Source organism: Stegodyphus dumicola, chromosome 4 (genome assembly GCF_044657685.1).
Source record: "Stegodyphus dumicola isolate Sdum_Otavi_A_Nest chromosome 4, ASM4465768v1".
Taxonomy (NCBI): domain Eukaryota; kingdom Metazoa; phylum Arthropoda; class Arachnida; order Araneae; family Eresidae; genus Stegodyphus; species Stegodyphus dumicola.
The window spans coordinates 154,462,026-154,482,118 of NC_140771.1; the positions used below are offsets into that span (position 1 = coordinate 154,462,026).

At 35.4% G+C, this 20,093-nt stretch overlaps 1 protein-coding gene across 1 annotated transcript in view; it reads right to left on the reverse strand.

Annotated features, from left to right (window-relative positions):
* LOC118188519 (uncharacterized) overlaps positions 1-20,093 on the reverse strand; it is a 49,582-nt gene that overhangs the window by 5,016 nt on the left and 24,473 nt on the right. The window contains exons 2-3 of the mRNA XM_035358955.2: positions 12,342-12,515; positions 8,705-8,876 (exon numbers count right to left, since the gene is read on the reverse strand). Of these exons, the coding sequence (XP_035214846.1) occupies positions 8,705-8,876; positions 12,342-12,470 (301 nt within the window). The 5' untranslated portion in view covers positions 12,471-12,515. The remainder of the gene's footprint in view (positions 1-8,704; positions 8,877-12,341; positions 12,516-20,093) is intronic.

A 20,093-nucleotide genomic window follows, 5' to 3' on the forward strand; every position in this document is an offset into this window, starting at 1 on the left:
AGTTGACTCGCTCTCGAGCAAAGTTGTGCATCACTTCAAACCGGGCCTGGAGATCTTGAGTGTATTCCTCGGGCGATGAAGGCGCATCCGGAGGGCGACAAAAGAAAAGATTACAAGGCAGACGAAGGTCACGACTGAAGAGCATCCGAGATGAAGAATAGCCGGTAGTCTCTTGAACAGCGCTAGGGTAAGTCAGTAAAAACAGTTGTAAAAACTCCATCCTGTTGGTTTCTGGAAACCACCAATGAGAGGTTATTAACCCCTTGACAACCAGCGCGTGGGAAACGAACCGCAGCCACGGAACAGAACCCCACAAAATGGAACGCCGCTACCGGCCCAAGCATTTTCAGCAGTTAAGCCTACTTTTACAAAAATATTCATATAGAATCAGAATTTTAATATAATGACCTCAATTTTGGAAGTTACGTGCATAATGCACTAGTTATTAATATAAAGAATGTCAAATTAATAGGAATAAATGAAACATGCGAAATACTAAAATTCTAACTATAATCACGAAAATAAATACTATACACATGAAAACAAAATTACAAATACGAAATGTAAAATAAAATGGAGCAATAATTATATGTAGGTAATTAAATTCCAATTTAATAATTCTGCTGTGTGTGGAATAATTGAAAACGAGAATCGACACACAGGACAATGACGCCTTTTTTCGTCGAGCAAGTAAGATACATCACGCATCAGGAATCCTGATGACCCTATCAGACAAAACAAAGATAACAAAAAAAAAAACGAAATTCCTAACGAAATAAACAAACATCCGGTATTCCGGAACTGTGATTCTCAGTTTGTTTACACCAATAAATCTATCAAAACCAGAACCACAGAACAGAAACTGACACTCATACACGAAGGTCAAAAGCCACATGACTTAACCGATGTGAAAACCGTTACCATTTAGCAACATCTATTGGCATTTAAAAATTCAAATAAATTATTCCGTTTTCAAGTTACATATACGCGAGGCTGGGCTGTAGAGATTGATTGGAGCTCTTCGCGTATACTCGGCGCTGGGCTGGTAAGGGTGAAATCCTTGCGTCGCGTATAGGCGTCGCTGGTCCTGAACGTGTTAACGATGGTTCGACTGAGCCTCTCTACCATGCCGTCCGACTGGGGATGTAAGGGCGTCGTTTAGGTTTTGTCAATGCCGAGTAGCTTGCAGAGTTCTTTGATTACCGCCCAGGTAAAATTCCTTCCCTGATCGGAATGTAACTGAAGAGGTACTCCAAACCTGGAAATCCAGTGCTGTATCATCACCTCAGCTACTATGACAGCTTCTTGATCAGGCATAGGATACGCTTCAGGGTACTTGGGGAAGTAATCAATAACAACGAAGATGTATTTGGAAAACATAGATTTCAAGACTATTTAAGAAACTTTGCTTTAGAAGGTACAGTAGGTGATGAGTCGTCTGTCTGTTTTTATGGCTCTAAGAGTTGGTATTAAGAATAATGTGGAATCGAGCCCAAATACCGACGTTCTTTAATATTCCTAAAGGTATGATATAGACAGAAATTTATAATTTTAAAGATATTGTATAGAACTGTTGCATTAAATATTATAGGGTATGATGGAACATTGAGAGTTAAAGATTTATCCGATAAAAATTAAAGTAATTTAAGCATGAACTGAATACATTTAAATTATCTTAGATAATTAGTAAATAACTCATTAAAATGTACATTAAGGATTTTCTTAAAATAATTACGAAGTTCAAAAAATTACTCCGATATGTTTGTGATTTTCCTCATTTTTATAGTCATTGTTACCTCTGATTGAAGAATTATTTTCAATTAGATGAAGTTTTGCAAGAAATCTGAGGGCAACTTTGAAGAAAAATTTTCTTATAACTTTGAGTTCATAACCACTGATTTCTGAAGAACCAGCAGTAATTGGCCCCAAAGCATATTTTGGAGAACTCGTTTAGTTTAAATTTACTACAGATAGAACGGACAGAAAATTACAGAGACGATGAACATAGTTTTGGTTTTATAAGTGAATAATTTGTTGTAACTCTGTTTTGAGGAACTGAAAGAAGGTGGGTTGGTTTATAAGCTGAAAGGCTTGAACCTTTGTGTTTACTTTACGGACTGAAAGCTACACACATATGGCATGTAAAGTTACAATCAAGGGAAATATGGGTATCTTATCTCCCTTGACCAAAGAATCCTTCTTCTTATGAAAGAGGGATTTTTTTCGTTAAGTATCCAAAAGGCATTGTTGTAAACAATCAATCGGCTTTCGAAATTTAAAAAAATCTTGCTAACTAATGATAGAAAAGAAGCAGTTCAACCTTAAATAAAGAATACATAAAAATGCTCATTATAATATGCGTAACGATAAACTCGAACACAGTTTACGTTGCCTTCAATCCCTTTTCTTTCATAGAAAGCTATTCTTTTTCTTTGTGCCGACAAGGGCACTGTTTACTTGCAGTTTGCTTTCCTAAGCTTTCCTAAGTCCTAAAGCTTTGTATTTGAAGAGAGGAAAGACAATTTTTTATAACTCAGTAGCAAACTTAAAGATAATATCGTATGTTGATTTCAAAGTTGATACTTACCTCAGTGGTCACCCAAACTGCATGCGGATCGAATGCGCAATTTGAAAACAGCTGATGGGCCAGACTTTTTTTTTTTTTTTTTTTTTTTTTTTTTAACAAAACACACATTTAATAAACCATTTATATTTAAAAAAAATCTTTACTTACAAAATTAAAAAAATAAAAAATATTTAAAATAATTTTAAAATTTTCGTTTGCTAAATCTTTATCAAGACATACATAAACAGTAATAATAAAAACACAGATTGAATTATTCATGTTCGTTTTTAATGGAAATGAATATAATATAAACTCGGACTTCAAATAACTAAAACCTTGAAATCGATGTTTTGCAATGAACACATGGCTGAAATATCTTCGCTGGCAGCATAAAATTGGGGTCGCCGTTTTCAGACCACTGCCTAGCTAAAATACATGCATAACAGAAAGAATGTGCTTGCATACACATTCGAAAAGATTTCGCTAAGGAGCCTGATAGTAAAAAATTTTTGAAAGGTAAAATCTTCAATAAAAGAAATACTGAATGAATAAATGAAAAGAATGAATCATATTGCCTTTATAGAATTCTTAAGAACATCTTGTTGCAAGAGCTACTATCCAAAGGCAAGTTTGTGATAGATTAGCCATAATGAGCTGAATTAAATTAAGAGAAAGGAATTCCTCCTGAAGGTAGTTGAATGCGAGCACATTTTGTTTAGTCATTTGCGAGAATTAAATAGTTGCGGATTACCCACTAATTGCATTAATTAACAGTTCATAGCTTTCCGGTAAACACTTGAGTTAGTTCTGCATAGAGAATATTCCACAGACTCGATTTTCAAGTGTGTGTTTCAATGTATTTTTGATGAAAAGGGAATTTGCAGTAATGAGACACAAGAGCTTATATTGAAGTATCTGCTATTCTGACTGCAAACTTAAGAACTGGTTGTGTAATTATACAATAAATCACATGTTATAAAAGCATTGTTGTCCCCCACCTTTTTATTTTCAAGCAAACTTTTCTTCCTTTTTTATTAGACAAAAATTCACAGATTTAATAATTGATTTACCAAAACTAATCCTTTACAAACATTAACAGGATTATCTAAAGACATTACCATCCTATAAAGAATATGCGTATTGGAAAATAAGTAGGGACGTTCCGTTACAGTAATGTGGTTTTCATCGTGATAGAAATTAGAATATAATTCAGTCTTCAACTGAAGCCAACAGCTACCGAACAAAATTACGATCATGATCAGATTTTAATTGGAGTTTAATGAAATAACTTTTTTACTTTTAACAAACATATTCAATTTATATTTTAATTCTAATAAGTCTATATTAGAAGAGCATGAAGAAAATGATGAAGTACAGTTCCCAGAATCGAAGCCACTGGAAAATGATGAAGTACAGTTCCCAGAATCGAAGCCACTGAAATCTGATATATCAGATTTATAGATACCGCATTTAATCGCGTATTTTTCATTTCTCTTTTATTAATTCTATAGGTTGAAAATCAAAAAAGGGGAAATTGTTCTGTGAACGTAATGGTAAAAGTTTACAATTGGGTGCTTCTTGTTTTTTTGGTGATTCCTTTTGGAAGACAAGATCGGCGCCAGGAAGGCACAATTTCAAGATAGCCGCTACACAAAACCAAAATAAGAAGTAAGAGAATTGCTTAAACTCGGTGTCCATACGCACATCGATCTATTTTCACTTAAACAACATCAGAGAATTGCACAAATTAGGCATTGCGAACTGCCTTAACTTTGTCCATGTACACATCGACCTATTTTTACTTAAAAAAAATCAGGAAGCTGAAACATATTTAAAACTATAAGGTATTTCTACCACCTTCCTAGCGTGCCTTCGTGGTGTAGTGTTTATGCACGCTGGGCCGGTATTCCAGAGGTCCGTGGTTCGATTCCCGGCGAAGGCGTTACTAATTTTTCAATCACCCTTGCTTCCAAAAAATCCTGATGTCTCTGTAGTGGCACCCGAACTAAAAGGGTGTTGGATGAGGATTCTACACACCCAGGATTTGGCGATTGGGTCCCCTAAAAACCCCAAGTTACCCTTTAAAAAGGGGGAGTATATAAGGTATTTCTCCTGCTTTCCTAGCGTGCCTTCGTGGTGTAGTGGTTCTGCACGCTGTGCCGGTATTCCACAGGTCCGGGGTTCGACTCCCGGCGAAGGCATTGCTAATTTTTCAATCACTCTTGCTTCCAAAAAATCGTAATGTCTTTATAAACTATCATGGTAACCATGAATGGGGTTTCATCGCCAAAACTGAACAAAATTTGTCGCTAATCGAAGGGACACCCAATTCTACACTAGAGCCAACGTAATAATTTTAGGAAATCAATTCTGTATTTTAGATGTTATATAATTTAATACTTCAGGAGGAAATTCTAGATTCCATTTTATACAGTCCTGATTTCAGATACGTATGAGTTCTGTAAACAAATATGGTCGTTAATGTATTTTTTTTCTGTTTGTCATATTAGGTTCGATAACAAACTATTTTGCGGGGCTTTAGGATCATTCATTGTCGCATACTCTAACATTAGCTACTTAAATTCTACGGTAAAACTGCGAATACCTTTATTCAACATTGTTCTCAAACAGTCCTAATCTATAATCAGTCACCCGAACTGACAAACCGTGATAGTGAAAGCAGGGGTAAAAATATATTTAAGGGTGTCCCTTGGCTATTTTTGGCGATTGGCCAGCAAGTCAAAATTTCAAGATGGCCGCTACACAAAACCAAAATAACAAGTCAAAGAATTGCACAAACTCGGTGTCCATGTACTAATCGATCTATTTTAACTTATAAAAACATCAGAGAATTGCACAAACTCGGCATTGAGCCCTTTGTTCATGTACACATCGATGTATTTTCACTTAAAAAACATCAGGAGAATAATAGTGTCATATAATGTTAAAACAAAGTTACTCATCACCAACACTGAACAAAATTTGTAGCCAATGGAAGCTCAGTAAACTGCATTTTAAATCATACAATGAAATAACATAAAAAAGGAAATAGATATTATCGCACATACTCACTACAAAAAGGAAATATCGACTTACCTTGTTTAGAAATTTCTGTGTCTTCAGTCTGTGGCACACAGAATTCATTAACAGCATCCAAAAACTTTCTGAAATCATCCAAACTAGAATATGCATACTGCCGTCATCACATAAATTCACAAAAATAAGAGCAGAAAATATCCCAGATAGTGCCGGACTGTCGGTGGCATTTCTTGTATGAACTTTTCTTGCGACAAACCCACTCAAAGCCATCTAAACGAACTTTACGTTCGACCATACGCATTTCCTTCGTACAAACAGGACAGTTATAATGACTCCAGTAAACCTTCATTTACACACCAATTAATTAATGCTTTTTTTCCTTTCGTTCAAACCGTACAGAAGCTTCATATTAATTTCATCACATACAGCCATTTGACGGTGTTTCTTTTTCAACAATTTGGAGCTAAATAAAATAACAACTTGGCGATAATCCAAGGGGCACGCTAAAATGTAGACTAACCAAAGCGGATCCGGACTCCCAGGCTGCTTACATAAATTATTCAAGTATTGACTGGAGCCTGCAATTGTCTAAGACAAGTATCTCCTGGGGCCCAAAGGGGATCGTATCGAGAGCTCAGAGATGTAAAAAGCATACAATGCTATAAACAGGGGCTAGTTGCATAATGTTGCTAAGAAATACAAAGGAATGATATTTGCAGATGGTACCTAAACATAAGACATTCCAGGTATAGGTATTGCAAATGGACATATAAGACAGACACCTATATAAACAGGTAATACGTCACTAAACATCAAATTATACAACGCTAAAACATCACTTGTTCTGACACGGTTTTAAAAAAACTGCTCTGGCTAACTTTGAACACCTCACTTCAAAACTGCTGCAAGGCTCTTGACCGCCAAATTGAGGCCCAAAGATACTGTTATAATTCTGAGTATTTAGAGTGCTCGTATAATTTCAAAGATAAACAAGTGGGTAGTAGATGTCCGGAACATTATAACATAAATATTGTACTGTGTTAAATTACTTAGATGATATAACCTAGTAAACAGTCCAGTGTAAACTAATGGTTTGTGTAAAACAAAGCAACTGAATGAAAAGGCTTGCTTTTAGTTAAAAAAAATTACATTATTTATATAGTACTTTTGAGGATAATGTTTACAATCTTAATTATAAAAAGAACTGCAGAGGATATAAAGTGGCAGCTGGTGCCATTTACTTATAACAAACAAAGTAAATTTACATACCTTAATCAACCGTAGGGGAGATGAACATCCCCGAATTTTAATTTGTTTTACCCCTTTCTAAATTTTTACATTTTCGGCAAAAGTATGATTTTCTTAAATACGTAGTATAGAATACAGTTAAACATCTGATAAACTATGAGCCGGTGGGCATTGGGAAACTTACGTTTCTGGAAATACAATTGTTATATAAATCAATAGGCAAATAATGGATCCGGATAATAACGAATAAAGAACATAATAAGGTTCAAATTTTGCTAAAACATTTTTTCACTATAAAGAAGACATAATTAAAAAATTTTTTACGCTTTCTCTTTTCAAGTTAAATAGACCGTCTAATCACCAGAACAGACTTTCAAATTCAATTACTAATCGCTAAGTCTCTTATTTCATCTAATTACTTCAGTTCATTTTGAAAAAATAATAAAAGAAAAACCTTATATCCATATTGAACAACAGGGATACTGGGGTCGAGGAGAGTACCAAGGAAGAGTATGGCTAGCAGAATTTTTATAGTTGCCAAGGCGTTTACTCATAGTTTTACCTGCAAGAAAGAAAAGCAACTAGAGGGATTATAAATGGTAGTCTGGGTAGAAAACTTGAGGCTCGTATTCTCCCGTCGGGCAATTCCCAAAATTCGTGGTTCACAACGAACATTTCTAACACATTTCTAAGTACTAAATTCTTTACCATTACGAACATTTCTAAGTACTAAATTCTTTACCATTACGAACATTTCTAAGTACTAAATTCTTTACTATTACAAAAATTTTTTTACCAAGTTAAACAGATGATCCATAAAATAAAGAATCTTAGTTTCATAGGAAGGAAGGGAAAAATTAGAACAAATTAAAATTAGCAAATCAATTAAGTGTAATATAAAATCAAAAATTTTTTAAATTAGTAAACCTTAAGGAGAATAATCCCGTTTACCATATCAAACAAACGTCATAAAATTCAAAAACCAAACAAAACTTAAATTAAGAATTAAGTTTTCAAACAGAAATTAACTATCATAAGTTTTTCCTTGAAAATTTTCAAAAGATTAATCATTATCAATTACTAGTTTAAGTAAAATAATTACAACTCAAGATCAAAACTTTAGATCTTAAAATCATGAAACAATAAATATATTCAAAGTAATAAAATGAATAGTAAATTAAATTAAACGACTTTGAATAGAAAACCAATCAACTACAAAAATTTAAATAACAAATTAAATCAGCTAACCAGCTACACAATAATACTTCAAGGTATATCACCAGTGATTATGTAGTCTAATGGCTAAAGATGGATACTAGGGAGACCGACAATGGGAATAACATTCTAGATTTGCAAGTACTTTGTCTTTTGGCAGAACAGGGGATGTCCTTTCCCATAGAGTACAAAGCCCTCTTATTTCAGTTCTTCATAAATACATCTTGAAATATGAATCTGCAGTAAGAGTTATTTTTATTTTCTTTTTCTATTCTATTTTCTAACATTTACTGAACTGTTTACTGCTTCAGCAATTACATGGAACTCATTACTATACCATTCCATCTGACCTACTAGAAGAGCATAGAACGAATTATTGAACAGGTGCCAGTTCGTAATATACTGTCGCCTGAAGCTCCATTTACATTTTGATCTCTATGAAAAGGAAAAATAATGTTAAAGAGGAAATTATATAAATGCGTCATAATTTTCTAAATCGCATGCTGAAAACGCTAGGAGAAATATGCGAAGGGGAAGAAAGTGAAGGAAAATACGGTATGCAAACCAAGAAATACATATAATAAGATACCTGTAACTGATTCTTAATTGGGATGTTTAGTAATAAACATCACTCACCGTCATCCGTTTGCATGACGATACAGGCAAGCTGTGAGGTCCTCCCCAGTAATGCATTTCCTTCTACTTTAACATAGGTGAACTTGATGTCTCTTAAAGTGATATTTGAGGAATAGAGCAAGGTGGGATCTTTAAAGGCTCTCTTAAGTTCTAAAATCTCCTCGGTTTTAACCTGAAATATTCCTAAATATGTATTTGAAAAACACAAAGATCAATGAAAAAAGCTTTTTATAGCTCAAGTTCACTATTATATATGCATTCGAAAAAACTTATTCATTATCTTGGAATCTGGAAGTTATGATCATTATCTTGGAGTGTAGAAGAAAACTTGCAAAATCTAGTACACATGTCTCAAACATTGATATGGAATTTAGTTTTCAAATTTGATGTAAACCAAAAATAAAGAACAGTTAAAAAATATTTATATCAAGCAAGCCGTCTTTTCTGCTACGTATTTCGCAACTCAAATTCTCTTAACTTACTTCAAGTTTGTTTTCTTATGCAAGAGTATTATATCACTTATGAATTTAAATATATTTTCAGCTTTAAATAACAAAACTTGAAATAGCATCTACTATATCAAGAAGAATAAATGAAAAATAACTGCGTTAGTGATACCTTTACTAGCAAACTTTTAAAGCTGCTAAGAAATAAAAAAGAATATAAGAAATCAGGACGATAGTTTAAGTAACTAATTTGTCAGAGTATTTAAAGAAGCCAGTGAATCAAGAGGTTTTACATGCATTCCCTGAATGAGGCAAATATTTTCGCATATAGTGGTTAAATTCATTTCTAACAGTATTCATTGTATGGAATAGCTTGCTAAGTGACTTTATGTACAGGGATGTTAATACATTTTTGATTTAGTATTCATCCTAACATCGAAAATAAATTTAAAATGAAAAATCTTCTATTACGAAAATCTGCCAAGAGCCATTAATGTTTTACTTCAACGACATTTTTTCTTTCTTATTACCCCTCTCTTTTTCTGCTCTTAACCCCTCCCTCCTCTCAAAATAAGAGTTGCTGCATTTAGAAGCTCTGCTTTAATAATCATTAACCCCTTTTTAGGTTGTAATGGATCAAGTAATTTGGTCACTGCAGATGTCGTTATACTGGACGAGAACTAATTGATTCTAGAGACTAATTTTTTTAATAAAATCAAATTACTAGTCATTTTCACAAGGTTAAAAACTTTTAAAATTCAACAAAAACAAGTTAACAAGAAGCCTGCGTCTGCACGCGACCAAGTGTAGAACTCCACTAGGCTACTAAATGAGATATAGTTACAGTTACATCTCAGTTAAAGATAGCCCTATTTCTAGTGTAGCAATAGTTTTTATTTTCGGAATGTTGTAATAGCATAAGTAGGAAGTCGTAAAATGTAGAAAAAAAATCTTGTAAAAGCAAATATGGCAAATCGAAGTACGAATGTGAAGTTCATCAGTAGAATGGCAAAGGCCAAATGTTAGCAATATGGCAGTCGAAGGAAAATTAAATATGACAGAGTCCTTATATGATGTAAAAAATGAAGAAGTAGATGATGAAGATCCAGCACTGAATATACATCTCCGTGAGCTAACTGCTGTATTGGCAGTGGTGGTGAGAGTCCCAGGCTGAATGAAATGGAGGTGTGAAATTGTCGAGGTATAAGCAGGAGCTAGTGCAAAGGTTCTAGAATCACATAAACTTAAACGAAACCCATTGAGAAGAGTTTACATGCTATCGAAGTGCCTCTTTGTGAAAGAAAGGATTACAGATAGAGAAAAAGCTTTTAAAGCCAGATTATTAATTAGAATAAAACTGTATTATATTACAAAAATATAATCAAGAGAAATTCTACCTCAATTTAAGATTTAAATGATGTCAAAAGAAGGATTAAGCTTGCTTATCTTGTAAAGCACTTTCTCACTCCTTACCAAATGCATTCGTGGGGTAATTGCTTAGTAATTGAAAGGTTTAGAGTTCGAATCTCGGCGAGGGCATTGTGTATTTTCCATATTTATTGTGTTCACAAATTTAATGTTTCTAAAGCCTAAATTAAAATATGATGAACTGTAACTCTTCACCACTAAGATTTGGTAATTAGGTCCACAGTCGCCCTTTAAAATTGCGTAAAATGTGAGGTATTTCCTCCAAACTCACCGTGTGTCTTTCAGGTGTAATTGGAAACATGATTGGCTAGCAATCAAGAAGTCCGAAGTGCGAATCCCAGAGCGGGTGTTTTAAATGTTTACACGTTTTCTGCTTCGACAGATCTGATGACTCTGCAGTCCTATTAGCTGAAATTCGATATATATTTTGGGTATCCTTCATTATATAACTTTTATTCGTTGGTTATTTTGGGATATTTGAAAAATATATGTCATATCGATATTCGTGCATTTTATTTATGCTTTTGATACTGAGCGTACTTCACTGATTTTTGAAAGCAATGGAAGACATCGCAATTTTTAAAGTTATTTGACGAAAGTATGCGTTTACTGATAGATTTACAGATCAGCAGTCATTGTACAAACTACCATTTTTTAGGACATGGATGAGACGGCTAAATGTCTGTAAGTAAACACATAACACCTTCATGTTTCTTCATGAAATAATAAACTGACATGAGCAATTTTAAGGAAAAATTTCAACTTCCCACGAAACACTAAGACACGATAACTATCATTCTTTCCTTTTAAATTAGTTTGGTGGAAGAAAATGAACTTGAGCTCCATGGCTTAGCACGAAACATGATAAAAAGCATTGTATGGCCTAGAATGAAGAGCTTAGCGCAACGGTGAGCAAAGAGAGCCCGACAGCTGAATGTGGCCTTTCTAATTGCTAAATCAGGCCCGTTATGTCCTGTGCAACCACATTTTCATATCATTCCTACCCGATTTTGAGCAAAAACTACCGAAATCAGCAGCACAAGGCGAATCTATTGTTACTATATATATACGCATATATATACATGATTATACTAGCGAACAGCCTATGCTGAGATCTCTAGATATGCAAGGAAGCACGTGCATTTTCGGAAGAATATAGTCCTATCATTTCTAGCAGCGTTAATTTAAAAGCTGAACAATGAAATATGAATATAATTGAGATAAAATGCTTGATAAAAAAACAAGCTTAGGGAAAGAACATATCACCTCTAAATTTTTATTTGAAAATGAAACAACATACTTTTCGGTCATTTTACTATGTCTAATAGCAAGATATCCCATTTCTGGGGTATTTGTAATTTTTTCTAAATTAAAGTTTTTTATTTGTAATTATTATTGAAAAATCTAACGGGGCAGGGGTATGCCATCCCCATTGTGTCCTGTAACAGAGGCACGGCAAAAGATCGTCATGGTCCTGCCTGCATGTTGCGCTGAATAAGAACTTTTGGGCCAGCATATTTGGCCCCTTGGCTTAGGGATTATTTTTCTCAAGCATTTGTGTGATAGATGTTTTATAGAGATCCAATTTGTATTCATTACTTCAGTAGGAGTCTCTAAACAAGGAGATTTCTTTCAACGAAATAAAAAAGAAATTTTATTTTGTTTATGATTGAATTTCTATCCTATGAATTTCTTATTTTTAGAAAAGCTTCTGAAACTTGACAATATTTTAAAATTATGTTATACAAGAATAAAACATTTACTGGTGGAGAGTCCTTGGGATATTTTCCCAAACAAGTCCCATCGTCCAAAGAATGAAAGGCAGCGAAAAGGCATCTTCCAGTTCCAGTGGGTACTTCTGTCAGCTGACGAGCCAAGTTTTCCCACTTCATTTGAAGCTGATTTCAGAAATTAATTTTACTTTTGCATCAGATAAGCTGAAAAAGAAGAATTTGGCAGGATCATAATAAGTCCAAGATATGTTAGCTATTTCATTTTCTAATAGTATTAATTCTGATCCGGTTTAACATTGCATTAATTTAAATTTAAGAAACATTCTCACACTTTTTGAAAAGATGAGGCGCCGATGTTTCATATGAAACAAAGGTATAAAATATATTGATGGAGAATACTGATTCGAATATCACAAGTGAATGCAAAGAGCCTCAACATTATCTGTTGAAGGAAAAGGTAAAGTCAAACCCAAAAAGCTGTGCAGAGTCGTATGATAGCGACAGAAGTTAGAATTATAATTGCTGTGTTACTTAAAGTTTCAGAAAACTAGCTCACCAATAATAAGATTATTGGCTCCTCACCAGCAGGCTAAGGTTGAAAAATGTTGTCTACATTTGAAGGTCCCTTTGTCATTCAGCAGCGACGGTACTTTACTTCAAACGGAAAGACTCGCAGAAAATGGGGACTATTGCAAGTCAACTAGACCCTTCGGGAGTTAATCAAGATAGCTAGAGGCCAGAGCAAATATTAATCGTACCGTAGTCTGACGAAGGCACGCCAAGAAAGAGAAATGCAAAGAGGCCGAGGATTGAACAAGTGGTTTAAAGGAACACTATAGCGAAAAGGAGAGCCGAAAGTGAGTAGAGTTTAGTGTACTGTAAATGAAAAGTTATTAGAAAGCTGGTGGTAAGTTCACCAGTAACACCTTGTTTGATATTGGTGCAGATAGGAATAGAAGTTGCCGTTTCGCAACACGAAGGCACACATCTGCTCACTTATTACAAAGCTGAAGAGCGAAAGATTTCAGCTGTATTAAAGCATGTTGTGAAAATTATTGGTTAAATAAACTATGGTATTTATGGTATTTACGTATTAACCTGTCCACCGTGAAGACTGGCTGCCATCAAAATATCAAAGTTGGTAGAGTTCCCACCAATCATTTCTATGGAATTCTGAAGATACTGTAGCCTTTTTAGTTACTAAACAATCAGTTTCACTCCGCTTTATTTTTTGCACCTCGTAAAAAGTGTTCATTGATTTCACTATTTTTTAGGCCATTAAATTGTATCAGAAGCTAATTTGAGAGTTCTCTGAGTAAAAATTTCCCGCAAGCATTGTTTCAATCTGTTATTATTTTGTCGGCCATATTCAGCCGATCATATCATGCCCAATTAATGCAGACTTTCCTTTTGATAGTGGAATCCCATAACTTTGAAAACAATCTACTGTTTGCTGTTATGTAGAAGGCAGATCTTAAATTTTAATCATTTCCCCCTCTCCAGAATTCAAGAAAAATTACAGCAGTAACAGTTAATTTATTTCCTTGTTCATAAGAATGAAAGGTGCGTGACGAGAACGTGTTACGTCAAACCAAAAGTGCGGATGTTATGAGTGTGTTGTTATGGCTTGTCTATCCATAACCGGCGCTAAACTGCGCTGCTTGGGTAGAGTTTCACGGTGCAGGATAACACGAAAGTATCTAGGTTGTTAAGCCATATCTATACTACTATCTGTGTAATCAAAAGTGTTATTTGTAGTACTAATATGGAAGGAAGGAAAAGAGACTGAACAATAACATGTTATAATGTAAGTAGGTATTAATTGTAGTATCAAGTCATTGTCAAATACACGTCTAGTTTTAGTGTGTTGTAAAAGTTTTCGCTCAATCTTAGTTTCAGAATTCTAAAATTCTCTAACAAGATCATTAAAGCCTTTCTTTTTAAATTATTTAAATTCTAATGAAGGTGACTGTAAGGTTTTATATTTATAAACCTAATATCTTATTATTTTTATCTTTACTATAACTTCTACGTTTCTCGGCTTCCATCAGTTGCAAATTAATTAACTTAGAATAAATTTCTTGAAGTTTAGAGAGAGCTTTTGCTAGAGACTGCTGACCACCTTCCAAGTATTTTCATCCAGCTTCCAAATTTATCTGCTTTAGCATTTGCTAGCTTTGCCTAATCGTGTGATTCGAGAGATCTGAGCCAATACTTGCAGAAGGACTTTGTCTTGTGAATTTATACTTTGATTGTTTAGGTTTATCTTGACTTAGTGTTCGGTTTGTAAAGTTGCGCGCTTCCAACCTGCACGCAATAAAGTGGTGACTGCTGAGAACTGGAAATAGACCAAAGTCTTGAGAAGGATTTAAATCCCTTTTTATTCAACTTTAGTAATTACAAATGCGTGCTCTTGACGCTCACAAACTACGCCGACCCGGCGGTAAAATAAAAATAAGAAACTGAAAAGAGATAATAACAAGTGACTAACTACGAGGCTCTCTAAACGTAACTAACCTCACCGCGTTCTAAAATACCGCTGATTATTCAGCAAACTCTGAATATTGCGTTGAAAGATTAACAATTTGCCGAGGCAAGCACACAGGCCGAAACGCGTGGTTCTTCAATTTCTAACTAGCCACCTCCACACTCGTGAAGAAGCAAGAAAGCACACCTTCGAACTCGTTTCCTTTCTATTTAACTCAGAATACTTCCGCTGATAATTTGAATCCTTGCGCGTTCTACTAAAATTTACATACTCTGGCATTGGCAATTCCAGGGGAAAGTAAGGCTTGACAGGAAAGATAGTTTAAACTTAAAATAAATGTTAGTTAAAATAAATATAAACCCTACAGGTTAATTCCTCAAGAAGCAGTGACTGTCATTCCAAGAGCTGTGTACTTTTGTTAATCTGAAGAACTAAAAGCTATATTTTTAACCGTCCTTCTGTGTTCGGTGTTATGGCAAACTAAGGCAATAAGTCGTCTGGCTGTCTACACGGAGCCAGAATTTAGCATTGAAATAGTACACTGGCGCCCATTGTGAATAATTATGTTGTAGGGATTTATATTTATTTTAAATAGCAAATTTAGTTTAATTTTACGTTTTTTCTTATAAGCCTAATTGTCAGTGCCAGAATATTTAAATTCGGTAGCGCGTGTGAAGTAATGTAAATTCTACCTTACGGAGAAAAAGTTTAAGTTTTTATTTCTAGAAAGTTTAAATTTTTTTAAATTTTCTAGAAAGGAGAGTTAGAGAGTTTGGACAAGCGCCATTACCTTTGTAGAGTGAGCTTCTATTTCTGTATTTATTGCTGGTTTACGTGGCGTAACAGCTATTACTTTCTAGATTTCGACGCGGTTTTAGGTAACATGATTTATCTGAGCTCTGCAGAGTATTTTCTACTACTTGTTAATATCTTCGAATTTTTACTTTAGTTCTTGTTATTTGAGTTATCGGCCGAGTGAGGCGTAGTGTGTTAGTGTCAAGTCGACGCACTGTGAATTTTAAAGAGTTTAATAAAGGGTACTTTTAACCCTTCTGTTGTTTGGTTTCTACATATACTGTAGCTGTCACCTTAGAAGATAGACAAGTGGTTCTTAAAATGTACGTCCGGAGATTCAGCAACTTCCAACTTAGCTCTTGCAAGGTTACAAGCGGATAGAAAGCCGACAAGTCGGATGGAAAGTTTCATGTGTATTAAAGATATTATGAAGCCAGGCATGAGTTCAAATGGTATGGATTCTGTAATGACTTTTGCGGAAGGCCTGGAAAACTATTTTCTTTTGTGTCTAGTCGGCGAGCAACAGAAGGTAGCGATACGTCCATTTTTGAAAAGCAAGGACCCTGAGTTAGTTCAAAGACATCGGGAAAAATTTATTAAGGGAACCCATAAGAGAGGCGTACAAATTTGGTGTTTTTAAGGCTGCGTTAGTTAAGGAATTGGCTAGAGTCAGAGTTCTTCGGAAAATATCAGATACTAGGGAAATAACTAACTGCATTTGCATTCAGAAAAGCGGATTATGTAATTATTGTATGGGAAAAAAGATTTTGGTATCATATAGTTGATTATGCACAGGATGATACTGCATACAAGTATTTCGTAGAATTGAAGTATCCCGGTATGCGTAAAAAACCATAAGCGGTAATATTGCGATAGTTTCGTCAGTAGTTACAAAAAGAGATTTAGCGGAAGAAAGGATCGAAAGTTTGGCCTGAGAGCAAGGTATGGTCATATAGCTACTCGAATTCGAGTCTAAACTTGGCTAGTGTGCCTATTAAGAGTTTTTCTATGTGGTTTTGACAAATGGATTATTCCAATTTGTGCTTTGGATTGCCTGAAAACCAGAGACAGCGTCTATGTATATGGTGAGATATTCATTAGGCCAAAGCACAGACAAAGGCAGCTTTTAATGCAACCGACTCAGCTTGAAGAATAGAAGTTATGCTGCCTGTGCTTTCTTTTCCACATCTATTGACCACTGTTCATACTTACTGCTAGTGTCACACTCTCTTTCTGACCTATCAGTGTAGAGTGCTGTGGCTTTAAGCTCTGCCGGCGATTTACTATGCTTAAAATATTGAATTCTTTCGAGTAGCAACGTGGCTGGCTCAGGAATACATTGCTCATAAGAATTTAATGAAATTTCATGGTAGTAATATTTATAGATTTATAGAGGTAACAGAGCATTACTCTCTGGGCCATTTTTCAGGAAAAAAGTACGAAGGTTATGCCATGTTATCAGGTTCGTCAGGAAGTTAAAGTTACTACTAGAGGAAGGTCTTCTCTGTTGACTGAGAGAGTTCGATACAGGACTGTGATAAGCTTATTCACTTAATCTGTGTCATCTCAAAAATTTTATATAAGAATATTTGAAATATTGTGTTTTCTAATTCGGTTGTGGTTTCTAAGTCATTCATTTTGTAAGGATCTTAAGTTTTACTAACGTTTATTTTATTTTAAATCTTTACTATCACTTCTTATTTTCTACTTCCGGCCAGAATTAAAAGATTTTACTTATTTATGCAAATTTGTCTTGCGAACGCCAAGTCTTAAGTTGTGGCTTTTTGCCAAGCAAGAGAGAGGAAGGAGTGATTAGGAGCAGGCCGCTTGCCATAGCAGTTTTACTCGGTTGCTGGTTGCCTCAAGGCCAGAGGTTTAATCCTCTTGATAATTTTAAACGTATCGTAGTGTTAACAGTTCTCTGTACTACATACGGCCCTTTGCTAATATATGGCCAATCTTGGAGTAGGCACTTGTTTGATTAATCCAAAGTTAAGTCTAGTTAGAGTTTAGTTAATATTTTTATATTCTTACGTTCAGACCACAAGTGGTTGGTCTCTGTATTCCGAAGTCCGGAAATCTCTTTAAAGATAGAAAAAATAAAGGGTTTCGTATACCCTTCCTGTGTGTATTGTCTACTTCACAAATTATTGAACATAGCTTTAGTAAGCTCCCTGTTCCGAGTCAGGACAGTTCATGTTTCCAAAGCAAGTAAAGAGGAATACCAGTCCTGATAGTGGCGTCCGACGAAGAAGAATAACCATGGCCGAGTTTCAAGAAGAACCTGTGCTGCCTGTAGAAGCGGCTCAGAATCCAGAAATGCCAGCTGCCGTCCTGGAAGGATTTGGTTACATCGTCCAGACCATGCGCGCATCGATGAAACCAGAAGCAACATTTAATGGAAACTCACCGGTAACCAGTTTTTGGAAAAATTGGATGACCACTTCATGCTGTACCCAGTGCATGAGTTCCAGAAAGTCACCTTAGCTACCAGCGCTTTGAGGGGCCAAGGGCTTAATTGGTTCAAATGTATCGGCAGAAGCCTCTTGGGTCAAGCGGGAAGTCCCACCTATACTTACGAAAATTTTAAGACTGCCTTAGTAAAAGCCTTCCCTGTCGTAAGAGATCGTGCAATATTAGAAGCGGAACTTTTCAGCATATACCAGAAACGAATTGAAAATCTCTCAAGCTTTGTTTTAAGAAAAATTCACGTCTTCAAACTCTTGTATGGAAACCGTCCGGATCCTGATATAATTCAAGTGATTTTGCCGAGGTTATTTCCCAAGTACAAGAATTTATTGAAATAAGGAATCTGACTACACTGGAAAAGTTATTTGAGCTAGCAATCCAGTTTGAAAGTAGAAGAACGGCGGACATTGAAAGAAGACGCCAGTATGAGCAACGAAACCAATTTGGTGTGCCAAGACCACAGCAAAGTCAAGAACACGGCTACGGAAGCAAAGCGAATCAGTGGGCAAGGAAAACCGAGTATCCAAAAGCAACCGGCGAACGTCGACAGTTCAATAGTAAGCCAGGAAAACAGTCTGAAGGCCAGTGGAAAAAGAAGGAAGGCATGGAAAGGAAAAAACAAGATCTAAACTAAAACGGATTTCTGCTGACGGGAGAGTGCGGAAATCCGAAGGCCAAGAAAACCCATCTTCCTTCAAGTTAAATACGGTGATGGTGAAAAATTTGACTCTTCCAAAGATTGAAGTGTTGGTGAATAATATCCCAGCCACCGCACTCCTGGATACAGGCGCACAGTGTTCCTGTGTGGCAGAAGATTGTTTTAGGAAGTATTTTCGTAAATACCGCATATATAATTCGGATAATACGACAGTGTTAGCTGCGCAGGGAGAAAGATGCAAGTGCATAGGTAAATTACCATTATATATTCGTATCAAGGACGAGCAAGTAAAGATCATGTTTTTTATCGTAAAAAATTTACAAGCACATGTCATTTTAGGGATAGATTTTCTTTCAGAGGCAGAAGCAACGCTGGATTTTAACGAAGCGTCCCTTAAGCTGACGATGAAACCAGTTCGAGAAGAAAAAATAGAACCACCGAAATTAAACCCCGACCACCTGCCTAAGGAACAGCAACAAAAAATTCGACAAGTGGTAAGTGAATTTGCTTCGTTATTTAGTGATATTCCCGGATTTACTCAAGTTACTAACCATAGTATCGACACCGGAGATTCACTGCCAGTTCGCCACAAACCATATCGATATGATAAGAATAAGGAAAAAATTATAGAATGGCATATCACCGATATGCTACGTAAAAAGATCATAACGCCCATCTCAAGTAGTTATGCTAGCCCGGTGGTTTTATGTAAGAAAAATAACGACTATCCATTGACACATCCAAAAAGGTGGCGTTTTGCGATTGACTATCGTAACTTAAACTCCATGACTAAATATCCGGTATATCCGTTACCTATTATCGAAGAAATTCTAAGGAACACAACTTCTACCAAATATATGACTACGTTAGACTTAACGACTGGTTATTTTCAGATAGGGGTTAAACCGGAAGATGTGCCTAAGACTACTTTTATAACCAAGTCTGGCACTTATGCATTCTTGCGTATGCCGTTTGGCCTTTCAGGGGCACCGGCAACATTTCAGCGATGTATGGACATTGTGCTAAGGCCTGTTCTTGGAAAGACCACATTTATCTATTTAGACGATATCATTATTACTAGTGATAATCTCGACCAACATGTACAAGTTTTAAGACAGGTGTTTTCTTTATTAAATGAGGCCGGTCTAAAAGTTAATGTCGAAAAGTGCAAATTTGCAGCCCCTAAATTAAAATACTAAGGTTACAAAATATCTCAGAAAGGAATCGAGACAGACGAATCAAAAATAATCGCTGTGCAAAAGTATCCGCCGCCAAATACGGCGAAGAAGCTCTCTTCTTTTCTAGGACTTTGTTCATATTATAGGTCCTTTATAAAAGATTTTGCAGCTATTGCTGAACCATTTTTAAAATT